The following is an 18,008-nucleotide window of genomic DNA, read 5'->3' on the forward strand; positions in this document are numbered from 1 at the left end:
CTAATTTAAAAAAAAAAAAGTTTTTCATGGGATTTAATGTGTCCTATATTTACTACTACTTTTTTTTTAAAGTTATGTTCATATCAGATAATGAAAGTTTCAATCCCTCCTTGTGGGAGGAACAGAGAAAACAGCGAGCCCAAGTGGCATTTGAATGTGATGAAGACAAAGATGAAAGAGAGGCACCACCCAGGGTCAGTATTCGCAAGTCAATTGTAAATTTGTCATTCTTTTTTCTGTCTCTTCCTCTTTTCTGCAGCTCTGGCTGCAGAGCTCTGTCTGCATTGATTAGCAATCAGCTAATTAAGTGCTGCCTGTGTGGTTTCCTTTAAATGCATGTTACCATTTAAAGAGGCAGGATTGGGCATGCTTCTAGGCAGTACATCAGGGGTTGGCAGCCTACAGCCCAAGGGCCAGATTTGGCCCATAGACTCATTGGCTCCAGTCCGCAGACCCAGGGGGCTTTGCCTGAGCCTCACCACCCCATATGGTGAGGGGTTTTGCCTAGACGATGCAGCTGGATCAGTGGAGAGTGGTGTGGTTGACTAGTGGAGAGCGTTGACAGCAGGGTCTTCAGCCATGCCACAGCTGGACAGCAAGTAGAAACAGTGGTGGAAGCAGCTGCCAGGTCCTAGAGCTCAGACCCAAACTGGGTAATTTTGTCCCACTGCTACAAAATGGTTGCCAATTGCTGCAGTAACACAATAAAGTTGTGCTTTTGGGAGCTGGGAAATTCAGCTTCAGTATTCCAGTATTTATTTAAATATGCTCAAATGGCTAAATAGGTATCCACCACTTTTTAAAATTGCTTTATGCCCAACTCAAACCCTATTTAATATATGTTTTAATTGTTGTTTATTTCCATGGTTACGAAGGAGGGTAATCTGAAGAGGTATCCAACACCATATCCTGATGAATTGAAGAATATGGTCAAAACAGTTCAGACAATTGTGCATAGACTGAAAGATGAAGAAACTGCTGAAGATGTTGGCAGAGAGTCAAACAAAGAAGGCCAGCAAGTTTCAGTAAAAGACATGGGTGTAAAGGTTAGAATCAGTATCTTCTTCCAGTTTTAGCAGAAATTCAAAAGTTCTGGGAAATACTTAATCCTTCTATTTCAGCCTTTTTTCTTAAAATATTTCAATGCAAAAAATGTCAAATTTAAGAACAGAACTTCTGATATGTAGCATTTTAAAGAGCCAGCCAAATGGTTGGTTTGTGGCTGCTGCCCTCTGAGTCTAGGGAGCACTCAGCCCAGTAGAAGCTGGGCATATCACAGTGAGAATTTGATCCCCATAAAGTTATCTCCAGAACCTCTAGGCATCTGTTGCTTGTTCATCCTTAAGTTGGATCTCAGAGGACTTGGATTTTCCCCTTTCTGACCACAGTGTTTATAGGAGGAGTTGGAAAGGCAACACTAGGGAGGTATGTAGAAGATTATTTTTGGTAGATGCATGTTGAATCAGATAGGTAGTGAAGTGGAAGAACATTGTTGATAGCTGCTTATGTGTGTCAGTGTCAGTTTACCTGTTTCCTTGTCCAACATTTCAGATTGTAATTTCAGGCATGTATTCAGTGTGCTCTGGTTGTACCATTTTTTACTTTTTTCACTCCCAACCTGGAAATACGTTAGTGAAGATACTCCAGGGCATCCATCTACAGGCTTGTAAGCGTGCTAGAGGCCAATGTTTTGAAAGCCGCTACAGAGAGACACTCTGGAGCATCTACACATGTGTATTTCTGGTTTTAGAGTGTCTAAGTGGGGAGGTGAGATGTGTTTGAGAGTACCTTGGCCAGTACATGCTGCCACACCTAATGGTAGGTACTTAGCCCCAAAAGGACAGTAATAAAATAAGCCTATAGAACATAAGTGTTACAACTGGATAAGAAAATGAAGCCAAGATGGTGTGTGTTTGTTTTTGCACTTGCTTCAGAATTTAAAGTATTTTAGACCTTGAGCTGGTCAGTGAATAGTTTTCCCAACATATAAACTGCTAGTTCTAATTTAAAAAAAAACACATTAATTAGTATAAACTGTTCATGGTTGTTCCCCTGCTAATCTTTTGTTTTTAACTGCTGTAGACTTCAGAAACTGCTCTGGCAAAGGTCAAAACAGAAGACAGAAAGCAATATTCTATGGGAAACTGTGTGCAGAAGCCCACTGAACCAGAAGCTGAGCACAACACTGGAAATTCACAGATGACTGCACACATTAAAACCTTGAAGAACACAAAAACAATAGTCAACCATGAAGACATGCTTGAGGTACAGCATTGTGATGCACAACCCAGGAGTCAGAGCTTTGTTAGTGTCTTATCAAATTTCTTCCTCTGAAAGCTAGTAATGGAAAATTAAATTGACAGTAGCAGAAAATGTCTAACTTGTAGTGCTGTGAAACATGTACCTGCTTTTTAACAATGTAACATAGTTTTTTTTCTCAGATGTAACAATTTTGAAATGTGTTTTTATTTTTGTGCATTTCATGTGAAACTGATTGAATTGGGCTGGGGGAGGATAAAATCTGATTTAAATGTGATAAAGCCCAGTTATTTAAACAGTGTAAAATATATATCATATCTTTGCCGGAGCCACCCTTGGGAATCGGAGTCAGCTTTCTACTTTCCCACTAGCATGTTCCTCGTTCTGACAAGCCACTGAAGTGGTTTCTAGAAATGTTGCTATTTTTTGAAATTTTCCCTAGAAAATATCCACAGACTTAATATTAGAGAAACGTGTTGGTTGTTTAGTGCAACTTTCCAAAGCAGGTAGTATGCCAGTAACAGAAGAAGACAGCAGCTCCCAGAGGCTCATACAGATGATGTATTAAATTCCTTATTTTCTATTGATTGCTGGAGCTTCAGTAGGTTTAGCTTAGTTCTATCTGAATTGAGGCATTGAATTGTTACATGCAAATAAGTTCTCTAGTGTAGTATTAAAATCCAGGGGGAAAGGGGAATGTGATAAAGACAGCTGATAGGCTGACTGTCCCAGCTATATTGAAGTGTATTTCTGTTTTGGGTGCCGCCCGGCCGGGGGGGTGGGGCAGTAAATCATCAGTTACTCTCACAATAGGGCATTATCCTTCCTTGCTACATACACCCTAAGGAAATGTGGAACAGAGCTATTAGTCAGGCTTTGTTAAGGAAAATAAGTTGCTCCTATAGCTTCCAACAAAATCCTGCAGGTTAAATTTCTCAAAAGACCTAAGGGGAAAAAAAATCCAAGTAAAAAACCATTCAGCCTGGAAATTTCTATTTGTGGTTTCTCACCTAGGATGAGAGATTTGTTTAGTTTTTGGGCTATTCCTTTTTATAGTAGCCTCACTATTTTATTTATGAATAAAGAACATTTTGTAGACAATGCTAAAGCTCCCACTGACTTCAGTGTGATTTCATTCCTTGTCCTTGATTGTCTTGAATTTCTTCCACTTAAAACAAGGACAGTGAGCATTTTTGGAAATTAAATTAAAAAACAATCAGTATTGGTTGGGAAACATGCCTTTGCCTCATATTCCCAAATCTTAAAGTAGTCATTTAAAATCAACAAATTGAAAGCATTTATTATTTAACATCCAGAGTGTTAACATACTACTGTAAAACTGAGAATCATGTATCCTGACCAGTGGTGGAATGGGGGACAGACCCACTGGTATGGAAGATACCAGATTAATCAAGGTAGGTTCTTCCAGACTAGGGGAATTTGGGAGCAACTCTTGGGAGTCTTTTCAGGGTAGGTCCACATGTGCTACTTCCTGAAATTAGTACTGCTGCACAGTTCAAGTAACTAAATTCTGTTAATGTCAGCTAGAAATGAAATATCCAACTAACATGGGAGGCAAGCATTCAATGCTATGACTTGTAATATCTGCTTTCCCTGGGATTTCTGCAGGTTGACCCATTATATAGCTGCACTTAACTTTCTTTCAACAAACCTCTTCAGAATACTGCATAAATTTGGGGTTCTTTTTGTTTCTGGTCTGTTTGCAGGAGTCGGAAGACCTTTCATCTGATGGAGAGATGAAAATGGCAGAAATGCGCCCACCATTGATAGAAACCTCTATTAACCAACCAAAAGTAGTAGCGCTTGCCAATAGCAAAAAAGGTAAGAATACAGAACAGACAAAAACAATCATACTGTTTTAATGGTTCTGCACAATTCTCTGTGATTAAAATGGTAGGTATCCATTTTTGTGAAATAAGTTAAAATTAAACTAGCTAAAGATGGGATTTAACAAAAGCCTCTTTACCATCCAGTACAAAGAAGAAGATAGATAAGTTCTTGTGACAAACAGTGGAAGTATGGAAAAAAGCGCTTCCGTACGATAAAACTCACCTAGAAAGTCAGAGAAAAGGGCAAGTGGTCTTGCTGGCTGAATTTATAACCTTTTAATTCTTACTTGCAGCTCAATAAAAGCAGGCTTTTCTGCTGTTGAAGCTACTCATTTTGGAAAGACTTTGATACAGTGGCAAGCAAACCAAGCAGAAAAGTTTGCTTGTTCCAAGCAAATCCTGCTCCAACATTGATTTTTGCTGTGGTGTTTCTCTTGTTTTTGCTTTAGTGCCAGTTACCTGAACCCTTACCCTACAGCCTTATCCTGGGGTGATGCTGCTTCTCAAGCTTTTCATGCAGATTCGGTTTAGTAACTGCCTGCTTGCAGATGTTTAAAAAAAAAAAAAATAACAAAATCCCATATAAACCAAAAATGGCACTTTAAACTCCATGTGCTCCCACACTGAACCCAGTGCATCACATTAGATGGACCTAGCTTGCCCAGTGTCTATATAGAACAGGTGTTTTAGTGGGGCTTTTTGGGTGCTTTTATCTAATAGCTGATTGACTTGGCTTTAGATGGAAGCACCAAAAAGCCCCACTCAAACACCTGATCTATACAGGTGCTCCAGAGCCGGGTTGAAGTAATGCTCTGCTTCTTCCAGTAAAACACAGGGGTTTTTTAAATATCTGCAAGCAGCTGTTGTTTCCAAAGCCAGTTTGTTCACTCTTTTCCTTTCAAAAGGAAATTTCAGGTTTTGAAAGTCAAATCTGGCTCTCTGGATAATGATTTTTCTAGCAAGGGTAACCATTTTGGCATGGCAGACCCAGATTTTGGGGACACTAAATATAAAACGTAGGAAAAAGGAAAGGCAGCTCTTTGTCTGTTCTTGACATTCTTCAATACCTATCAAGTTCATTTCCTTTTAGATACTCTTTGTAAAGAGGTGAGGTGCTCAGGGCCATAAAGGGATAGTGGCATGGCTTCCTCCTGCTCTGGATCCACATGTGGAAAGGAAAGAAGAGCTGGATAATTAACTATAATATTCTTAAAGGCTCTGATGGCTGGGTGATGCACTGAGCTAAAACTGCTTGCTTGTAGGCAAAACTCTCTGTTTTTTCATCCAAAGATCAGAACAACAGCCTGACAACTTTCCTTTTGTTACCCAAATTAACCACTTGAAGCCACACTTTCAATGTAGTATAAGATAATGTACTTATACTTGCCTACAGCTGATTTAGATATGGAGGACTTTTTTTTTTTATGTGTACATGGATGTGGCTCCTTTGATCCATGCATGCGAATCATGTTTTTTACACAATCATTAGAAGCCTGTATGCAGACGTTATGCAAAAACAAGCACGTGCAAGGTGTATACAACTTAAATTTGGCCCTGCGTAGCTTTGAAGGCACTAGAAAAGTATTGGTTTACAATTAGGCATAAAAACACTGTTCCTCTTTTTTGCTATATTTAGAACATTTGTTTAGCAGAACTTGAATGTATCTGGAGCACATCCCAGTAGTTTCCAAAGATTCTTATCTTTCCAAAATGTTTTTTAGCAGTTTAGCATCTATATAATGTTAGAAAACATCAATTTTGTATATTTCCAAATTCAAGTTTCACATTAGATAAAGTTGAAAAAAGCTAATGAGGCTTGAGTAGTACATGCAGTTGATTCATTTTATAAAAACAGAAACTTAACTTGATAGAAGTTTCTTGCAAAAAGATTTTATAATGTAGGATTGGTGCATGACTAATAAACCCAGAAAACAGTAGCAAGCTACGTTTTAGTGTTAGACAAGTGCTGCGTAGACTTACCCAGTTTTTCTTTAAAAAATGGGAACCATTGCCAAAAATACATTCCTGTAAGTTATACAAACCAAAATGAACTTTGCAGAGGGACTTCATATGGTAGCTACAAGCCTGTTTAAGAAAGTATGAAGACATTAGACTTTTTTTGGTGAAAACATTATACTGTAAAAGAATACTTGGTGATTTTTAAGCAGACAAGGTTCTTTGGATGTAGATGTGGTATCTTTTATTAGACCAACTAAATAGTTGGAAAAATTGTTCTTTGCAAGCTTTCAGGCACAAACATCCTTCTTCAGGAATAGGGAGAGTCTGTCTGGTGATTTTTAAACAAGTTCAATATGTGCATAACTAAACAAAAACATTTTATTTTAGATGACTCTAAAGATGCAGATTCCTTATCAGATGAAGCCACCCACAACAGCAATCAGAATAACAGCAACTGTTCTTCTCCTTCTCGAATGTCAGATTCAGTTTCTCTAAATACAGACAGTAGCCAAGACACTTCACTGTGTTCTCCAGAAAAAGAAACACACACTGCTGTAATTTCCAAAGTCAGGTTTGTAAAAAAGTGTATCGTACTAAACAGATATTTGAAGAGATATAACAAGGAAACTTTTTGCTTGAATTTTGGGATAAAATTGTTGTTATTGACCAGTCTGGATCTTTTATTTTCATAGATTAAATAATTTAAGATACTTTCATGTTTCAAAAACTAATAGAATGGGACTCCTGAAATGTATCATAAAAGAACTTGATTATCTTATATATTTTTTAAGTAAATTTTAATATGCAAGAAACAGCTTCTGTGGCGTTAATATTAAGGAGCAATAATTGGATCCTTTGAACTTCTGTTTTTCTAATATATCTACAGAATACTTTCATCATGCCATTTAAGAACCTCCTATTTATGTTCACAATGATGCACAAGATCTCTGAAGCAAATTTTAATAAAGTGGGTTCATGCTCTTGATACTTTTTTCAAAGTGCTTTTTCTTTTTTCTTTCTTTTTTAGGCAAGAAGATGAAAATTTGAATAATCTATTGCAAAATGGAGGTGAATTAAGCATCATAGCAGAAGAAAAAATCAGTGTACAAGACAAGATTACAAATTTGACTGAATATGATTTAAGTATTGAAGAGAGATTAGTTTTACTAGAAAAAGGTGTTGATCTAAACACAGCCACTGAGGAATCTCACAAGCTAGACCAAATAAACATGAATATCAATAAATTGTCTAGTGAAGATGCAGTGCAATTGCATGCTGTGGAAAGATTAAAACCACAGGAAACAGTGTCAGTAAAGGGCTTTTTAAACAATAACATGAAAGAAAAAACCGAGTTCTTGGAAAATGGAAATAAATATCCTGTGAATAAGGTGAATGGACATTCTGAGGAAGCATCACAGTCTCCGGGGCAGGATGAACTTAAGAGAAGCACTACAGTTGATACTGATCCTTCTACTGAGATACCTCTTTCAAAGAGCACTGAAGATCTGTCTCCACAGCGAAGTGGCCAAGTGGTGAAATCTCACAGCATCACCAATATGGACACTGGTGCTCTAAAACTATATGATATTGTCAATAACAGTGAATCCCAGCAGCCAAACTCAGTGGTAAAATCGGTATCTGCTAGCACAGATGGCAAAAATATAGTCCGAAGCAAGTCTGCCACTCTTCTTTATGACCAGCCTTTGCAGATATTTCCGGGATCATCATCATCATCTGATTTAGTTTCTTGTACAAAAACTCTGTTCAAGTTTGATTCAAATCACAATCCTGAAGGTGCTAATGTAATTAGAGGATCAGTGGCAAGTGGTGCGCAGATGTTCAGTGTACCTCAGTATAACATCCAGTATAGTAGCAGTGCAACAGCCAAAGATAACTTGTGGCCCCAAAAACAAAATACTCAAGTAGAACAAGGCAGCTTACCTCCTCAACGTCTCCCTAGGTCAGACAGCACAGAAACCTCTAATTACGTAAAACATTCTGCTAACATGAATTTCTCCAATCATAACAATGTTCGAGCCAGTGCTGCATATAACATTCATCAAAGGCATATGGGTGGAAGGCATATAGAAATGTGGGTCGTTCCCCCAAGCAACAGACTTCTTCTGGGAGCATCCAGAAATACTCTTCAGAGACAAAGCAGTGTATCCTCCTCAGCTTCTGTGAATGTGGGTGAAACTGGACCCCCAAGACGCAACCAGATTCCCGAAGGGGACTACTTAACCTATAGAGATTTGCATTCAATAGGAAGAACTCCACCAATGCTGTCTGGTCAACAGAGGCCTCTTTCTGCAAGAACCTATAGCATTGATGGTCCAAATATATCCAGACCTCAAAGTGCTCGCCCTTCAGTGACTGAAATACCAGAGAGAACTATGTCAGTTAGTGACTTCAATTATTCAAGGACTAGTCCCTCAAAAAGATCAAACCCAAGGGTTAATTCTGAACATTCGTTATTAGATCCTCCAGGAAAAAGTAAAGTCCCTCATGATTGGAGGGAACAGGTGCTGCGACACATTGAGGCCAAAAAGCTAGAAAAGGTAAACCTCTAATTTTTTTCTTTTCATTTTTCTGTCATCCTGTATCATGAAAATAAGCTGTGTAACCTGTATTTTGAGCTCTTATTTTCACTTTGCAATTAATACTTGCACAGAAGCTTCCTAAAAGCAACACTTTTCCCCAAAAATATAGGTAATTATTAATTTAAATATGCTGAACATCTGAGAAAAATAATTCAATACCTGATTTATTAGCCCATTTTTTGCATACAAAGGAAAACAGACCCTTTGTTTTCACATCCTACTTGCCAGCTTAGTTTGGCTAGTTTAGAAAGAATCATTGTGTAGCATTCCAGCTTCCACCAAGCCAGAATGGAGGGAGCTCTAAGTGACTTGGGTTACTTGATTTTTATTGATATGTGATTATTTAAAGACTCATATTTAGTAAAGTATTCCCCTCGTGCTGCTTTCTATTTTCCTCGTGCTTTGGGAGATTTTTTTTTCCGATCAAAAATAATACTGTATGGGATAATTGAAAAGTTAAAGCTTGGGCTGTGTCAGATGCACATGAACCCCACAGACATAGGATGTTTATACATGTGCTGTGTATGGGGTGGGGAGGTGCACTTTAATTAGAGTGGCTCCAAGATTAAAGTAGAAACAAGTTGATTGCCGTGTTGACTGGTTACAGTATATCGTCAGCAGATTTTAAGTGAGGGCAGAGTAAGGTCATCTTCCATGTTGCCCAGCATTTAGCCCTCTTGGGAAGAAGTTTTGGGCTCAAGACAGAATTTCATTGCCATGTTGCAAGTGCTCATTTCTTGTCCCTGAAAATATACTTGCGGGGGGGGAGGTGCTGCCAGCCAGAGGTATCAGTTTATTTGCATAGGATGATGGGGTCTGCTGGGTAATGATTATTATGTTTTGAGATAACATCAGAACTGCAACACTAGTTCCCATGACCAAGAAGCTTAATTTTTATGATTTCCCTACTTGCAGGATTAAGTGTAGATTCTGGTTATATACTTTATCTGGGAAAGTGTCTGAGGTCTGACATCACATAGATTTTAAGGATCTTACAACAGCAAAGGGATGGGGAGGAATGTTCTAGAAACTAAGGACCATTGCCACATTTTGCTCTAACTGTAATACACACTTTTTATTTTGTCTTCTGTACATACATTAAACCAGGCGTGGACAAAATGCAGTTCGTGGACCAGATGCAGCCCACCAGGCCATTCTATCCAGCCCGTGGGGCCCCTAAAAAATTTAGAGAATGAATATTTATCTGCCCTTGGCTGCCTGTCATGCAGCCCTCAATGACTTGCCAAAACAAAGTAAGCGGCCCTCCACCCAAAATAATTGCCTGCCGCTACATTAAACAAAAGGAGAAAACCTAACTCTTCCTGAGGAAAACAGTACATTGCATTTGTAATATGTTACTTGTGTGATTTACTTCTTGGGAATAGTTTTAACAGAGTGAACTGCATTTGAAAACTGTTAAGCACTGTTTAAAATACTGAAAGGCACTCAGATACTGTGATTTTGAGGATGTACAATAACAGTATAAGAGCTGCCATACTGGGTCAGACCACAGGTTCATGTAGCCCTGGGGTTCTCAACCTTTTTTTTTTCCTGAGGCTCCCCACCCTGGCATGTATGGTCCTGGGTGCAGCAAACAGGACTTGGTGGCGGGGGGCCCTGGGTCCCCACTTACCTAAGCAGCAGCATGGAGCCTTGCCCACCTGACCACAGCACTGGCTACAAGATGGAGGCTGTGGGGTGGAGTGGTGCGGGCCCACCTCTGCCACTGTGCTGCCTCACCTCTTCCTCAGCACTTGCCTCTACCCCAGGAAGTTGAGATGGCTCCTTCCCAAGCCAGGCAGATCCTCTGAAACATGCTTGGAGATCCTGAGTTGAGAACCACTGATCTAGGCCACCATTCTGTACCTGATAGTGGCATAGAGTGGATGTCAAGGGGAAGAGTATTTGTGCAGGGCCTGCCTAAACTGTCCCTTGCCCCTCTAATTGTTGGGTATGTACATCTAAGGTTATTGTTTCCTACCTGCATCTGCCACTTTGTTGCCTGTTCACTCAGATATACAACACCTTTTGTAGTTCTTAACAGTTAGATTTGGTTTTTAACATGCTGGATAACAGGACAGCATCCACAAATTTAGCCACCTATTTACCCCCCTTTCCAAATCATTTATGAATATGAATCTATGTAGAAAAGAAGCTTGCTCCCCCTTTCATGTCTGTCTCATCCCTTTTCTCAGCATGTTAAAACAACACTGTAGATTGTGTTTCGCTTGGTAGAATGGTATGGTACAATTCTTCTTGCATTTTCAGGTATTTAATTTGCATGGTAAGGGGTTGAAAAAAAACCCAGTGACCAGCAGGTGAAACATATGCAAACTTTGGTCCAAGCTATCTGCTCCAGCCATGCAAGGAAGAGTGCTCCAGGGCCCCTTGGCTTCTGGCCTGAGCCATTGCAGATATGTGGCTGCATTTCAGGAATCAAAAGTGAATGTCTGTTCACTTACTTGTTGGTTCAATGTAGGTAATTTTAGATTAACCTGTGAAGATTGAATCAATTCAGTCTTGGGCTTTTTGACTCTCCTTATTTAGCCTTGTTACATGTTTTCATGAATTTTGTAGGGTTCCTTCTCAAACTTGCGTAGTCCAGTAGTTCAGAACTTCCAGTTATCAGAACAGATTTTAAACATCTTTTAATTATCAAAGACTGATTTTGTGATGTGAATAGTGGTGGAGCTAATTCATACTTTGTCTACTGACTGATTATTTTTGTCTGGTGATATAAAGGGGAAAGCATTTTCAGGTATTTAGTTTGCATAGTAAGGGGTCAAAAAAAACCCCAGTGGCCAGCAGGTGAAACATATATGATGGACTCCATCTAAGCAACCAGACGTTTGCAAGATATAATATGGTGTATGCTTTAACCATATTTGAGTACTCTGAAAATGTCACACAGAAACCAAGTAAGATTGATTCTTAAAACTTTTTAGAGGGTAGAACTTCTCAACAGAAAGACGTAGAATATTCATTACAAGTAGGTTGGTTGTCCATCACACCACAATTTGTTTTACTGTTGGTGCAAACAAAAGGTTCCTTTATAATGTAGAGCTGCTCTCTAGTGGTCACGTGTATATGAGCTTCCAAAAGGTATTTGACTGTTAGCCTGTTGTTGTTATTTGTAGCTCCTTGCGCAGATTAAGCTTTATTCCATTTAAAAACCTTTACTCTTTTCACTAGCTTTTAAATTTATAGATTATTAAATGGACTTCACAGGATGCCAGTGTGGTGGTCTATTTTACTTTTGGAAGGTCCCATTATAAGAACTCGTTGAACTATCAACCTGATATCAAGTCCATACCCTTTGGCATAGTAGAGAGTGAGTTTCCATCTATAAACTAAAATGGTGATTAATACCTGCAGTAGACATGGTACAAATACACTTGGTTATACACTGACTAGAGAAAAGCAATTTTGTGGCCTTACTCTACATTTTCCTTGCATGGCATTTTTGTGTGTGGCTCTCTTGGGAACTCATCAGGTATATGTCTTGCCTTCAGTTCCAATGTCATCTGAAATTAAATGTCCTGCTTTATATGTGTCCCTAGCTTTAGACCCTTTACATGCATCTTATTACTAGTATGTCCACTGGAAATAGCTTATTCTTTGACCTTGGATAGCACCTTCCTAAATAAATATTCTATGAGCTTCCATAGAATCTCAGTTTTGGACTTAATCTTGAATAATTAACAATAGTAGTTTATGTTCACATCATAAAAGAACCACTTTCCCCATATTACATATAAAAAAGACCAAAACTTTCAGACATGGACTCATAAAGTTAGTCTCTTAAATCTTCTTTAAGGAAAAAAAAAGTGTTCAGCACTTTTTGCTAATTAGGTTGGTAATAAGGTTTGATTTAGGTGCTTCAGTATGGATTTAGAAATTTGATTTTAGGAATATAGGGCTGGAAGTTGGTACTAAATGTGGTTTCTTTGTAAAAATAATTTGCATCCGTATAGCACCTGTGTATTTCCACTTACGAAGGCTGTTTATACACTTCAAGAAAGGTGACATCAGAAGGTCTGTTTGTGCACAAAGTTAGACATGGATCTAAATTTTTGGAGGATCAGGGCCTGAGGTATTTTCTGACAACTCTTTGGATTATGATATATGGTATTCCCATCCCCCATGGTATTGTGTAGCTTTCAGCCAGACATTTCGAATTTTAAAATTATAGTCACAGTTCACTGTTTCGTTATATCCATTTGCACAGGCTACTGAAAAAACTATTTGTTGCAATCTTTTAAAAATGTCACTTAATTTGTGGGTTCACAATACATGATTCTTACTTTGCAGGTTCACGTGACCTGATCTTACAGACATTTACATGCAACTTAATTTTACTCATCTGCATAATCACATTAATTATAGTACATGTACTCACATGATTAAAGATGAGCACATATGTAAGTGTTTGCAACAGCAGGCATGAAAACTGTACATTTTTTACTCATGTTGTTACCATTTTCCTTCTTTGACAAGATAACCTCCTGAAGAATACTTAGTAAGAATTAAACAACGTGAAATGATACACATCTAAACTTAAATCTTCTGCTTCTGAATTTCAAAGTAAATTACAAATGACTAATTTTTTTCAAAAATTATGGAATGGTAGGGTTGGAAGTGAACCAGAGGGAACCTTATATACATTAAATAGTTATAAGGATTTGTGAAGTCCCTTGTCCAGTTGACAGTCATTTTTCAACAATAAAGTACTTAATAAACTTTGGGATATAGTAATTTTAAAATATTTCAGAATAAATTGGTTGAGGTGTTCAGATACTTACAAGCTTGACACAATCCTTGTCCTTTCTCTTTTGTTCTTGTTTGTTTCTTTTCCATCCCCCTAATTCTATCTAGCCTCAAAAAGATCCTCTTAAAATTAGTATGAAAATGAAATTAGAGCATAAAATGACAAATTATGAGCCAGAGACTTAAATTTAGGGCATCACTGAAACTCACAAAGTACACTGTCATTCATATACAGATTAGTTCTGAGTAGATTGCCAATCTGAATAAAGTGTTCAATTTTTTTCTCCAGTTAAAATGAAACTTAGCAGGTTCCACATTTATGGCACATTTCCTTTTCCTTTTTTCTCTTTTAAAGGAATATTTTATATACTCATGTTACTTTTATAGTGTGTGAGAGAGAGAATGCCTCAGCTTTATTTTCCAACAATGAACGCTTGTTAATGTATCATCAGATAATTTGCTATTACGATTTTTTAGGACTGATGCATACTTCCAATTACAATAGTACTGGAAAAGAAAAAAATATGATGCTGGTAATGATTATTTCTAATACAACCATAGCATGCATAGACACTTATGTGCTAAACCTGTATAAAAGCAAAGTCCTTGCACAAAAGATATTGCAATCTAAGTATAATACAACAAGAGACAAGGGGTGGATCTAAGCATATGGGAAAATTTAAAAGAAGCAATGAACAATGTTAGCATGGCGGGCAAAGATCTTACACACATCAGCTATCCATTAACTTCTTTGTAGGTATTAACAGTGAAATCCTTTAAACCCCCCTCTCTGAAGATAAATGGACTCTAAATGGCTTAGATATGCTTATCTTCAGAAATTGCTGTAAAATGCTCTTTCAACATAATTTTCAATCTTAAAATAAGTGTAAATACTATCGCAGTAGGATTTCACCTATATTTTTATTCTTTCTCCACTTGCAACCCAGTTTGGACTAATTAGGAGAATTTCAATCAAACTGGTTCTAGAAGGAAGAACATCAGTTCTCTGTTGGGTCTGAAACTATTTTCTCCCAATTCCAAAATATTAGAAATGAGATGACCCTTAACATCGCCCAGTGACATGAACAAAGTTGAGAAAATGCTATCTACCTGAGTCCAAATTGAACTTCACTAAATGCCTGACCATAAACCAGGAATTGCTCTGTGGTTCAGAAAGTTGCCCTTTTCAAAATTTGCTTTTCAAAATGCTTCTGCACTTCAAAGTGAAAGTTAAAACATGCACAATTGTATAATGTTCACTTTTGATATAAAATAACAGTAGAACAGAACGTCTGTATTAGCACACAAGTGGTGGAGGTGCACCTGAATAACACTAACAGTGGATTAGACTAGCTAATAGCATAGATAAACATACATTTTAGCCACTTTAAAATGGGAGTGGGAGATGCTGCTTGGCAATGCACATGGACAGTTGCAATATTTCTTGCGTCTGCCTGGTCCTATAATGATAAAAGTGAATTAAACTGCCTCAGCTTTGAAATGACTGAAGCAGTGTTAAAACTGTAAGTCTTGCTACATTTCTATCACTACAGAATCTCCCATACTTAACAGTTGGATTGTAACAGTTTATATCAGTATCCTTTGGTAGTAATAAAGCTGTTACATCTGATTATACTGTAGGACTAGTTCTGTTATCCCTGAAAGACTGAATTATGGAAGTATAATTTCACAGACAATGGTGCCATAGTTCCTTAGGACATTTAGGGATTAGGATAAAGAATGTATGTGTTGATCATAATTAAAACATCTGTCATTATAAATAGTTCATCTCTCACTTTTTTAAGTTATTTCATTTATAATTAAGATGAAAATAGATTTTGACTTGCTTTTAAGGTGTTCTCTACATATTCATGCTTATGGAAGTATACCATCTGGGCTTCCAAGTTGTAGGGATCTTTAAGAGAAACCACGCCTGTTGGCCCATATTTGGAGCCAAGGTTATTTAAAAAAAAAAAGAATTTAGTCCCAAAATGCCTCTGTTCTTTATTTTTATGAAGTGTAGCAGATACCTTGGGGACATTTTCTTGCCTCATTTCTGAGAATTTCTTGTTGGCTCTTGTAACCAGCCATTGTTTTAGATTAAGTAACCTTAAAATATTTATGCCTGTGACCTTGCACACTTTTTATTATGGCACCGTCTCTAACCCCAGTCAGGACTCAGTGAACAAAAATGAAAAGATACAGCAAGTATTTTTGTGGGTGGTATCTTTCATTGGACCAGCTGCAGGAAGTGACATAGATGAGCATAAGAAAGATCCTCTGTGTTTCTACCATCTATACATTTAGTCCAATAAAGGGTCAGCCATAAAAAATCCTCTTGCATTTTTCCTGGACTGTCACTCCAACGCTATGAAAACATGGTGATTTGGGAGTATGTTTCATGGTACTCTCTCCCTGACATCAGAAGACAATAAGCACTGTCACTGCTTTAGGGAAGGCATCTCTCCCTGGAATGTGCATGTGGACAGACATGGAGGGACCCTTCAGAACCAAAATCTCTGATCTCTGAACCCCTCCCCCCCCAGCAAGCTATAAAACCTACGTGGCCCACGTGAGCCACAACTGTTATTCTGCATATTCAGTAGATTCATAGCTGTATTAAAATGATAATTATACAATTAAACACACAGCCATAGTGCATAATATAAAAAGAAAAGGATAATAAAAACACAAAAAAAGACTATAGGAGTCACTCCTATCTTATCGACTTCTGAGGTGTGGGAGATGACAGTAGGAACAGCATTTTTCTTCCCAGGGAAGGTTTCCAGCTAACATTCATTCATGCATACTGCTCATATTTAGGTTAAGAAAATAGGGCATGTTTAAAAAATCTGTTAACATGTTATGAAGCTCGCAGTAGACAAACTTAACACTTTTTTAAACACATATTGACGAGTCATGGTCAGGCTGCACTCAACCACGGGGGAACAGTGATGAGGTTAAGAAACAGAGTGGAAAATCTAAACTCTGTTCCCAACTCTGTCACTGGCTTTCTATGTAAACTTGGGAAAGCTCCTTGAAAAGTTCTGTGCCTCAGTTTCCCCATTTAAAAAAAGACCTACTTCTTCACTTTCTTAAAGCAATTCTGGCTCTTCCAGGAAAGGTACTAATGCAGAGCACAGCCTGTGAGGAAAATTAAGAAGAAAAATGCTCATATGTGGATGGGATGAACTGTTTCTTCCTTTAAATTCCAAACCACATAAATGGATGTTAAGCTGAGTATGAAAGAGATGGGGAGATAGATATAGATATATAATAACCCCTTTAAAGTTTAACCTCTTTCATGCTTTGTATATAGGGGTGGGCAGGGCAGGGCTGGGGGGACCCCAGTGGTGCTTTCCCTTCTTGAGGATTTGAGGGCACAGAAACTTTCACCCAAGCACTCTGCCAGGCCAGGCTGGGCAGGGACACAGCACTCCCCAGTGTGTGTGGTTCCTGTGCTGCTGGGGGTGTGCAGTCCTTGCTCTGCTCTGCCAGCCCCCTTGGCTCTCAGCCGGTGCCCTGGGTGTGCCTGGGGCTGCAGTCATGCCTGCACTTACCTGGGCGGGGGCTGGGACTTGGGCAGCCCATGGGGGACAGTGGGTGGTGAGGCACTGCTAACCAGAGTCGCTACTGGGCAGGTGTGCTGGGGATTCTGCCGTGTCAGTGACACCTGCTCTCGGGTTTATTTTGGCAGGCCCCCTGAAACCTGCCCACAGCCCCCCCCACTCCTGAACCATTGGTCTAGTTCTTGCATAGACATGGAAGTTCCTGGTAAAGGAGCCTGTTGCATTTGCACCAGATGTGCAAGTCTTGCTCTTGTAGAGAAAGGACAGAACACTGCCACTGATTCTGAAAGCACATGAATCTGTTATATGTTTCTGTTTAGAAGGTATGCATGCCTATATTGCAATGCAGAACATATGTTGCATATATATAGGTAAGATTTCTTTCATCTGCCTGGTACCCGTAAGAAGCTACTGAGCTAGCTCTTTCTTTCAGTCAAGCCTCCACTTAACCAAGGCAGCTAATCAGCAAACTCTTCCTTTATTTAATTCAACTATTTAACCTGTTCTTGATCTCTTGCTAGCATTGTTGTTGTTATTCTTGTTGTTTTATTGGAGCTTGATATAGAATAAGCAGGGTGAAATCATTTAGATAATTTGATGAATATTTGTCTTAACTATATGATGATAGTATCTTAACAAGATGATAGTATCTTTCGGGCTTGTTTTTATCTGCTGGGAGAGACAACATTGGTTGTGTACTGCAACGTTTCCTTAGCTTCCCATAGCTGCAGGACTACTACCTGGACTTCTGTTCACATAGTTCTATATTTTTTCATTACTTGGGTCTCATGTTGTCTGTGGAAAGATAAGTTTTTACTTAATTAGAATTAATTCCTCCTTCTGGGGCACTGGAATATTTGCTAGGTTCCTGCAGTTGGATGGATGCACAGACAACTTTGAAAAGGACAAGTTACTTGGGGAAGAAGGGTAACTGGTTTTGCATGTTGTCAGCACGTACACTACTTTTCCATTTTATGCTTCCCATCAGAATTGTACTCCCAGGT

At 38.5% G+C, this 18,008-nt stretch overlaps 1 protein-coding gene across 7 annotated transcripts in view; it reads left to right on the forward strand.

Moving 5' to 3' along the window:
- Nucleotides 1-18,008, forward strand: part of ERBIN (erbb2 interacting protein) — a 151,482-nt gene that overhangs the window by 114,287 nt on the left and 19,187 nt on the right. For 5 of the 7 annotated variants that reach the window (XM_019532159.1, XM_019532165.1, XM_019532163.1 and 2 more), the window contains 6 exons: nt 73-194; nt 876-1,046; nt 2,083-2,304; nt 3,987-4,101; nt 6,456-6,639; nt 7,096-8,626. In XM_019532159.1, coding sequence (XP_019387704.1) covers nt 73-194; nt 876-1,046; nt 2,083-2,304; nt 3,987-4,101; nt 6,456-6,639; nt 7,096-8,626 — 2,345 coding nt within the window. The remainder of the gene's footprint in view (nt 1-72; nt 195-875; nt 1,047-2,082; nt 2,305-3,986; nt 4,102-6,455; nt 6,640-7,095; nt 8,627-18,008) is intronic. The other 2 variants (XM_019532162.1, XM_019532164.1) reach the window with 1 other exon arrangement.

Source organism: Crocodylus porosus, unplaced genomic scaffold (genome assembly GCF_001723895.1).
Source record: "Crocodylus porosus isolate Cpor-Errol unplaced genomic scaffold, CroPor_comp1, whole genome shotgun sequence".
In the NCBI taxonomy this organism is placed as follows: domain Eukaryota; kingdom Metazoa; phylum Chordata; order Crocodylia; family Crocodylidae; genus Crocodylus; species Crocodylus porosus.